At 32.8% G+C, this 10,306-nt stretch overlaps 1 protein-coding gene across 1 annotated transcript; it reads right to left on the reverse strand.

The window, feature by feature from the left end:
- On the reverse strand, positions 4,197-9,853 carry LOC109836786 (40S ribosomal protein S14-3). The gene is made up of 6 exons (XM_020404794.1): positions 9,741-9,853; positions 8,306-8,425; positions 8,179-8,224; positions 5,565-5,650; positions 5,314-5,443; positions 4,197-4,471 (listed from the first exon to the last, which is right to left on the reverse strand). Exons 1-6 carry the CDS (start codon positions 9,741-9,743, stop codon positions 4,404-4,406), a joined length of 453 nt encoding a protein of 150 aa, XP_020260383.1. The 5' UTR covers positions 9,744-9,853; the 3' UTR covers positions 4,197-4,403.

Consider the following 10,306-nt stretch of genomic DNA (forward strand, 5'->3'; position numbering starts at 1 on the left):
ATGTTGATTTTAAGTTGAATATCTAAAAATAATTAGTTAGTTAGAAGGGTATTATTGCCAATTTTTATGGGGAATAGTGGTTTGGAGGGGGGCTGCATATTTGGAGCAAAAGCTCCAAATATGCAGCCGAAGATTATTTTTTCCAGCCGGACTCCAAAAATTGGAGTCCGGTTGGAGCTCCATGGGGCTGCAAAATGGAGTTTTGCAGCCCCATTGGAGTTGCTCTAAGTCTTCTCAGCGCACGCCCTCTCTGTCTCTCTCTCTCTCTCTTCCCCCTGCCTTTCTAACTTTTACATGCGTGTTGGTTTTTCAACAGGAAAAAAAAATGTGTTCTTTATTTTTCCAATTTTATACAATAAAAAATATTTGTTTCTCTTGAATAATCAAAAAATCAAAATATGAATATGATATTGGGATTACTAAATAAAATTAAAATCTCCATTCCAAATTAAAATAAGTATTTTTTTTATAAATTATATTCTTTCTTCTAGTGGTGGGTTGCTTTTTCTTTTACTTTTTTCCTTTTTTTTTTGGGCTTTTGGCACGCTGGGGAATCAAACCCAAGCCTCCCATGAGGGAGGGTAATGATTTTGTCATGTGACCTACTGGACCACCCCTGTTGTGGGTTACTTTTTTGAAGCCTAGAATTAATCAGAAAAATATATTTTCAATGTGTCCTTATAATGCAAACATAATAAGTTTCTGCAATTTTATATTTTCATTATTTTAAATATATTTCACATTTGGACAAATTGTGTCCGGGTCTCAAAAATAAATGATCTGTCGTAGCCCCATGTATTATTCTTATTGTGTTTCAACCCTAAATATAATGGGCTTTTGTGATTCAGCCACTTTTTACACCGCTGATATGAAATAATGTCCAACATACTTTCCGTCAAATATGTTTTAACAAGATTATTGTACTATACAGGTGGATGAAAATCATATTTGATCTCCTAATTGTAATCAGTGTATTTTAATAATAAATTTAGTAAGTAAATCTTCATTTACTTTATTACTCTAAGGAAAAAAAATTCTTTAGAGGGAGAGTTATTTAATCTAGGGAGAAAAACTTTAAATGAGTTGAAGGGGGTGTTTGGCTCAATTTCTATAAATTATAGGAAATATTTTCCACCCAAAATATGATTTCCTTGTATTTCTTAAAAAAAAATTTAAAAAAAAACTTTAGAGAAGTTAAAAAGTACAAAAAAACTTGTTTTTTTTACTTTGCATGTTTGGTTCAAAACAAAAAAAATGGCTCATAACTTTATAGAAAATAGCAAGATTTTCTACAATTTATAGAATTTAAACCAAACACCACCTAAAATTATAGAACAGTGTCAACTTTATAGAAAAGTGTCAATGTGGTGTTAGTTTTCTAGGTGATTTCCGCACATTTTGAAAGGAATTTGATTTTTGTAAATTTTGATACTTTTTTGTACTTTACAGAAAACATTTCTATAAAATTTTTTGAACCAAACACAGTTTACGGAAATCTACAGAAAATTTTTAATTACAGAATTGCCATTGGCATACATTTTGAGAAAACTTTTCTATAAAATTGTCCAACCAAACACCACCGAAGATTCTATGAATTTAGCGGGCCAAAAAATGAGAGAAAAATACCCTTCATGGTCTCTCTCTCCCCCCCTCCCCCTAACCATGATTCATATCTCTTCTTTTTGTTTCACCCGGAAGAAACCAATATAATTATTTATGGGTGAGGGATATTTTCCACATAATAGATTAGATCTATCGATGTTAGTTTAGAGGGCTTAAGTGAGAAAAAGAGTGTTATAAATAACTGTGCACCCCCCACCCAAAAAAAACACACACGATAGTTTAGGGGGAGTTTTATAAATTTTAACCCTTAAACAAAGATCGACTTAATGCACCTGTGACATCAAATTTATAAGAGTGGATTTTATACCAAGTATACCACTTAATTGACATATTTGTCCTTATATTTATTCTTTACATTAACTTTAATAGTCTACTATTAGAGATTCTCTAGGAGAAGTTTACTTTCTACTTGGGATTGTATGAGATCCTTTTGATTTTGATTGCTTATCACAATATTGAACTAATTATTTGACGAAATTAATTATGTTATTCATGTTACTTTACTAACTGTCTCATAAGTTTACAAAGCACATAGCTTAGACATTGGTATTGTTGCTAGTATACGATTATTATAACTCATTAATTTAAATCTCTGGATATTGTTTGACATTGGATAAATCTAGACATTTCTGTTAAAATACAATCTATATGAGTGCATCATATATATAAATCATCCTTAGATTATATTTTATAATTTTATAACACTAGAGCGTAAAATCGATTGGGATTTTTTAGACAAATTGTAGTTGGGATGATGTGGAAGGATTACAATATTAAATTTTGGAATCGATCACATAATTTATTTTTCCTTTCATGAATTTGCATACTTCGACTCTGAGAATTCTTAAAAAAAACTTTTGAATTACTATAACACTCGATTATCGACTGTAAACAGAAGTGATTATTTTATAATTAATAAAATCTGTTAGCACTACATAAAACCTATTATTTTCTTTTGATATGTTTAAGAATTTATTTTTCATTAATAATAAGAGTCTTTTGGTATTGGTCTCTTACATCATCAATATTTTGAAATTAGTCCTTCAAATTATTGAAATTGCTCTTAAATTATTAATATGTTAAGTCTTTAAGCTTCATTGTTCCTCTGAAGGCAAAATGTTAAGACCAACAAGGTTTTACGCATGAAAATATCTAAAAAAATTAATATGTTATGGTAATCTTTAGGTTTTTCACAAACATGTTATAGTAAATAAACAAATATAAAATGCACAATTAAGATATTTGACCACGTGCAATGCACATGCATTCCATCTAGTTGTCTCAAATGCTTATGTGGATTTACGCTACAAAATTAAGAGTTGAGAAATTGAAGGAATTTATACATTAAAATACCAAAGCGATGAATCCTCACAAAAAATTAGTATTTAAGCATTATACATTGATAAAATTGATGAGCATTTAATGGGTTTTTTTTTCGTGATAACCTACCCCGGAATTAAACCCAAGACCATGAGAGCCATATTGAAACATCCTAACCGTCAAAACAATAGAACAAATTAGGTAAAAGAGAATTAAATGAGAAAAAGGGAGGGGTAGAATAGATTTTTTTTTATTTAATTTTAGCGGGGACCGCATAAATACAAAGTGTATTTGAAAATTTGGATTTAAATATAAATACATAAAGTTGATTGGATCAAATGATACAAAGAAAAATAATTGATTTAAACATAAATTACTGCACACCTTTATATCTAATGACAAAAACCCCTCATTTAATGGTGGCGACCATTACAACGTCATTTGTGTTTATTTTAATGTTCATAATTACCCCGGCTGTATCCTGGCACTTCTTGTTCATTTAATGGGAAGGACATTATTTATTGAATCTAATTGCCTTATTTTGGTGCTTGCTCTGTGGTGTCATCGCCCAGCCACATCAACTTCTCCTACCAGTGTGCATATTTTTTTCCCCGCTATAATAATTTTAGTTTAACTGTTATAATATTTTTAAATTTTTTTTGAAATACTACAGTATCCCACCTTCGCTACAGTATTCTAGTGTGCTACTGTGATATTTTTTTTCAAAAAAACACAGTGTCCATTTCATATTTACTACAACAATAATACTACAGTAAATATTACTATAGCTTTTACTGTCACATGAATTGTAAATCTTAGATTCTCTCGTTTGTATAGAGGAGTAGATGACAACCATGTTGACGCTGAGAGAAAGTTTGAGCTCACAAGTTTGCTCAATATGCTTATAGATATCGATGTACCGCCTTTTCTGATGCTTGGGCTGATCATCTATAATCATACTATCCTTAAAGCTTCGTAATAAAATCGTTTTGATTCCTTAAATATAAACAAATGAAAAAAAGGGGAAAACGTAGACTCGGATCCTCGACCTCACCTTTCGAACTTGATGATGAGCTTCTTAAATCACAAGGCTCCAGTATTTTGATCATGATCTAAACGTAAATAAAAAACCCGATACCGATCTATAATTGTTCGTAAAACTACCATATTCTCAAAATAACGGGATAACAATTTCTCAAAACACCAAAATGAGAAATTGATGATCATGCATATGTGCGTAGGGAAACCAAGCATAAAGTCGAAAAGACCACGCTAAAAACCATAGGTTTCAAACGTTATCAAGGAAACAGCAGATGATAATCTTTAGCCCATATAATGGGCCACACATAAATTCCCATAAACTAACCAAATATCAAAATACTACAAAACTGTTCAAAATAACTAGGACACAAGCACCGCTGAGAAATAAATGGGACTCCTTGGAAAACGGATGGAGGAAACTACAGCCTCCTTCCTCTTCTCCCACCCTTTCTCCTGGTGCTGTCAGTGGGAATTGGCGTCACATCCTCTGTTGCAACAACAGAAACATAACATTAGAATTAGAATGTTAACATATAATACAGCAGAAAATCTTTAATTTCATCGATACAGTAATTGCTAGCATAGTTCACACTACAGCTTCATGTGTAAGACAAAAACGTTATCCTCTTAACACTTCGACAAAACCATAGCAAAGAATCACACTAAGCATCCAATCTCACAGTACACCCGTGTAGAAAGTAAGATTTATGAGCATGATTCCATTAAAATAGCAGAATGCTTTTGTTTTAACCAGCATCTTCTTGTGTGCAGTTTTCAATCCTTCAGTTAATGTGTTACCCATATAACATGTATCCTCTACGCTATGACGAAAACCCAGTAACCAATCATGGCATGCATCCAAGGTGATACTTTACCTATAGAAATGAAGGCTTTTTTGGTGGCACTTGGCTAGTGTTTTGGCAACTACAATATGATCAAAAAACATAGTCTGGCCACTGCTTATTCCACCACCCTATGTAGCTACATTTTAGGCTACAAACACATAATTGCAGCTGCAGTCGAAATGAGTATAGCTACAACTAAACATTGAAGTATGTGCCTAACAAGCACTGTCATAAAGATCATAATTTGATTTTTTTTTGTACATATTATGCAACAAATATATGAACAAGAATCAATTTATTTTTAGCAATTTCATGACAGTTGGAAAAGCATCCTATCTAAACCTTGGATTGTATCTCCAACCACTGCAGTTGAAAAGACATGCATTTGGAGATGCATCACTTTTCCAATTACAAATAACCAAACACACCCACAAATGAAAGATTAGATATAGCTGGCTTAAATGTATCAAACAAGAGAATTTACCAATGCGACCAATTTTCATCCCAGAACGAGCAAGTGCCCTGAGTGCAGATTGGGCACCAGGTCCAGGTGTCTTGGTCTTATTGCCACCAGTAGCCCGGAGCTTAATATGCAGAGCAGTGATCCCAAGTTCCTATAAAGACACGAGGTTTCAGATCAAAACGTCGAGCCATTTAGCTATGATAAGTTGATAACTATGATGACAGTAAAGTGCCACACCAAAGAACCAGCAAGGATAATAGATAGGGACACACCTTGCATCGCTGTGCAACGTCCTGAGCTGCAAGCATGGCAGCATAAGGAGATGATTCATCCCTGTCAGCCTTGACTTTCATCCCACCTGTATAAGAGAAAATTTGGTCAAGTTAGCCACAAAGTGTTCTTGCAGTAACTAAAACAGAAAGGTCTGCTGCAAAGAAAAGGACTATAAACTATTCAAGAAGGTCATGAATAAGCGGATTTATTACCACAAAAGAATACATGCCTTGCACATTAATCATTACACGACTTTGGAATGAGGCTACAAAACCTTAATCTTAGTCTGAAATGTTAGACGTCATCAAATTATACAATATTAACATGGTTTGTTGTGTGCAAAAGATGTTAACTATGTCCAACTAGACTACCAAAAAAGGGACATATATGCAACAGAAACCTCTTGAAAAATAGAATATTGTTCTTCCTATTGAAGCATGTGTAGGAGATTACATCATGCCAAGTTGTCAACAAATCAACAGCTACAAAAACATAGACTAAGGCAAAACATCACAAAGAAATTCCTTCAATTTCTTTCATCAATTCGAAGTATATAATAAGTTAGTGATCAAATTTCTACATATTGAAAAGAAATCAACAAATCAGTCCAAGGAAGCGCTTTTCACCATGCCTGCATTTAAGTTCACAATTATACAGCGATATGGACCAAGATACAATCATCTCCAAAAAATAGATGTTATCTGAGACTGAAAGTCAACACCATAGTATGCAAAGGTGCATTTAAAACTTCAATTTCTTTAAAGAATGTTGAAAAGGACATAACAATGTGATGAAGTCAAAACATTATTCTTCTAAACCTTGATTTAGAAAAATGAGTTTTCGAACAAAATTTTTAACCCGTCCTGAACACATTTGTTCCCTTTCCAGCATTTTCCGGAAAAAGTCGAAAGACACTATGATATCATTCTTACTTGGCAGTCAATTTTGTTTTTGCTTCAATTTTTACCTTTTAGATATGAATTAGTTTTATAACTTGTTAGTATACCCATTGTCCAATATCCATAGGAGATCTAAAATGTGAAAAAAATAAATAAACAGACATGAAGCATAAGTACCAATTTCATACCATATATTACTTCTACTGAATATGTGTGTTGACAAAGCAACATGTGAATTCCCATATGATACACATGGATGAAACATAGTATCGCTACACTTGCCACAGTCCACAACTCATTTTCAACAACAACAACAACAACAAAACTTTTATTCCAAATGTTTAGGGTCGGCTATATGAATCCTATTATTACATTCCGCTCTATTACGGGCCATGTCCTCCGTTTACCATTATCACATCCTTCTTAATTGCTCCCAAGTTTCTTTACCTCTAGATCTCTTTGTCCCATTAACTATAATATTACTACTTTTTCTAACCGGTGCACTAAGAGGTTTTCGATGTATATGACCAAACCACTTTAGTCGCTTCTCTCTCATTTTATCATCTTCAATAAGAGCACAACCTCTAATTTACTACGGATACTCATTTGTTCTCATGTATTTTAGTGCATACCCACAAGACCATCGTAACATTCTCATTTCTGCTACACTATTTTTGGCGCATGTTGTTGATTCCACAACTCATTTTGCTATATAACAAAATGAAATGTGTTAATAAACGTTGGAGCACACGTATTTCAGTGTTGGTGAATGCATAGTAGGTTACAGGTAGGGGTGGAAATGAACCGAATTTGAATCAAATACCACAATATTCATATTCAGCTCATATTGGATATGAATATTCTAATGTGCGTTCAAATTCAATTCGATTATTATTCAAATATTTGACAACTATTCGTGAATATTCTTTAACAGTTTTTATGTAGTCTTTAGTGAATTATTTGGTTCATATTCGGTAGATATTTAGTAAATATTCATTATCCCATCTTAGTCTTATAATGCAGCCAAACATGACGCAACTAATGAAAAATGAAAATCAATTTCTATGAGGCTATGTGTAAAAAACTTTTGGGGCACATAGAAAATGTAATAACTAAAACTTGTAGGTCTAGAGTGTGATATATAAACGAACAGTTTATTAAACAAATGAAACAAATATGTCTATGGTTCAATTCTATTTGTTTATGGTTAAATTCTATTTGTTTATGAAATGAATACTAAAGACAATTCGTTTATTGTTAAATGAACTATCGACTCGAATATGACTGAATATTTAAGCAAATAAACACCGAACTATTCGTTAAATATTTGGTATGTTTCCAAACCTAGTTACAGGTTGCTCCTATGGGTATAGTAACCTTTCTCTAAAGGCACACTACAGATGAAAGAGCATATGAATGAATGCACAGACACAAATATGTACTCCAATTTTTCACAGATTAAATTTTGCTTAGTATGGTATTGCACATCACTCTAGACACTTCTCATTATCATCAACACTAAACAAAAACTCACACAATACAACACCTAAACTGCACCAATCAGATCTTAAAGTATCCAGAAAAATCTTAGGATATAAGATCCAATATGAAGTAGCAATCATATATCAACAACAAATTAAATTCATCTATTCTTTTCCAAATTACTCTGGTACGTATCAAGTGAAAAAAGGGAATACTGAGCATAAACTAGTACCAGTGATGCGAACAAGTGTTTCCCTTCCAGACAAATCAGTGACATGCTGTACAGCGAACAAAAAACAGTTAAATAACAGACATTTAAAATACAAATGCCACATGAACACCTAACATGAAACACTCACAATGAAAGTGTCATTGAACGATGCAAAGATGTGGGCAACACCAAACACATGCTCCCCTTCACGGACAGCCGGTCCGAGGGTCACATTGTCCTCCTTAGGCTCCCTGGTCTTTCGTTTCGACTGCAAAACCAAAAGCAAAAAAACTTAGAAGAGGAAACTTCCCAGTTTTTTCAACATAATTATAATTTATATTAAGCAATCCTCAGACATAAAACCATAAAAGAAATCATTTTGTACACAATATGATACCAATATAGCAGAGTTCCTAGAACTACAAATAATTCTTTAATTTTTAATACTTTAAAATAAGAGTTACAGCTCTTATTGTAATACCAAGAAACCAATTATCAAGAATGTCACATCTTAACAAACAAACATAAAAAAGCAATTTTGACAATACAAAAAACTAGAACAAAGCTATCATTTCCCCCCTCAAACTCTCATGTTGTTGCTAAAGTATTAATTTGCCTATTTCCCCCTTAAACTATGTGTTTGTGTTCAATGTGATCATTTTATGAGCATACAATCAAATATTTAACAGACTAATGAGTGATTGTACATTTTCCACTTCTCATATTTTTAATTTGCCTATTTCCCCCTTAAACTATGTGTTTGTGCTCAATGTGATCATTTTATGAGCATACAATCAAATATTTAACAGACTAATGAGTGATTGTACTTTTTCCACTTCTCATATTTTTACAATTTAAAAAAAAATTAATTCATAAAAAGAGTTAAATGGTAAAAATTTCTGGGGAAAAGTAGTTAAAAATGTTCTTTAGTTTGGAGGAAAAATAGAGAAACTGATAAAAACCCAGGAAGAAATGCAAAGGAACACTTGTATCTTATTAATCTATTAAATATTTGATTATAGACTCACAAAATGAACATTTTGAAACTACAAACATAGTTTAAGTGGCAAAATAAGTAAATTGAGGGGGTGACTTGGGAGTCACCAATACTTTTAAGGGGGAAATGATCATTTCGTCCTTAAAACTAGATTAGATCTCCAAAACAAGACAGAAAAATAACAATAGACATCATTTATTCCAAACTACATTTTGTAGTACATTATGTTTAAACATAGGCTCCGTAGATTTTCGGCGCTGCTTACATTTTCCAATAATCCCATCTCCAGAAAACATATTTAAACAAAAAATATCACATTAAAAAGGTAATCTTTAAGCTCTAACCATCACTAAAACCAATAACAGTACGTCCATTAGTAACACTAACAGAAATATCTTCAAATTAAAGGGACGCAGTATCAAAAATTTTCATTTATTTCAGCATAAAGCATTCATATAGATCTAGAGGCTCCATTAGGATTTTCTTATAAAACTAGTACGTAAACAGAAATTAAATGCAAATTATATACCGACTAAGGAGATTATGTCAAGGATTGCCGAAATTTAAAAAAAAACTAATTGTTTACCATGGTGATTGCAGCGAAGTGAGGGGACGGAGGAGGCTACAGGGAGAGCGGCGGCTGAGACAGAGAAGGCAAAAACCCTAATCGCTCTTCAGTATCAGCAGGCGTCTGGGCTTTTATTGTCATGGACTCTTCGTTTTGACGGATTTGCCCTTACTGCCGGCCCACGTTCAATTGGGCTGGGCTGTATTGCTGATTTTTCACCCTGTATCGTTCTGGTTCGCGGTTTTTTTTTTTTTTTGATTTTTTGATTTTTTGCGTCCCCACCCCCCAAGCATTTGCTTCGTTACTCCCAAAGCTTTTTTATCATTTTTAAATCGGAAAAAAAATTGAAAACGATCCCAAAAAAAGGGGGGGTGTTATTGTCCTTCATTTACAGCCTTTCTTAATTTTGCTCTTTCAAATTGTTCCTTTTATCTCTTTTCTCTCTCTCCTCTCCATCTCTCGCTCTCTCCTCTACATTGCTTCACCGCCATTTTTATCAGTGATGGGTCTTAGAACAAATAACGTATTATTTAAATTTTGACAAAATTGAATGTTGGAGTAGCATAAAGGTTATTATATGTATG

Source organism: Asparagus officinalis, chromosome 4 (genome assembly GCF_001876935.1).
Source record: "Asparagus officinalis chromosome 4, Aspof.V1, whole genome shotgun sequence".
Taxonomy (NCBI): Eukaryota; Viridiplantae; Streptophyta; class Magnoliopsida; order Asparagales; family Asparagaceae; genus Asparagus; species Asparagus officinalis.

Bases quoted from the DNA above. Each gene is read 5' to 3' on its own strand.
- LOC109836786 (XM_020404794.1), bottom strand. The intron at 8,225-8,305 runs GTGAGTGTTTCA...TTCGCTGTACAG, and splicing joins CGTTCAATGACACTTTCATT to CATGTCACTGATTTGTCTGG. The intron at 5,444-5,564 runs GTGTGTCCCTAT...GTGTCTTTATAG, and splicing joins ACGTTGCACAGCGATGCAAG to GAACTTGGGATCACTGCTCT.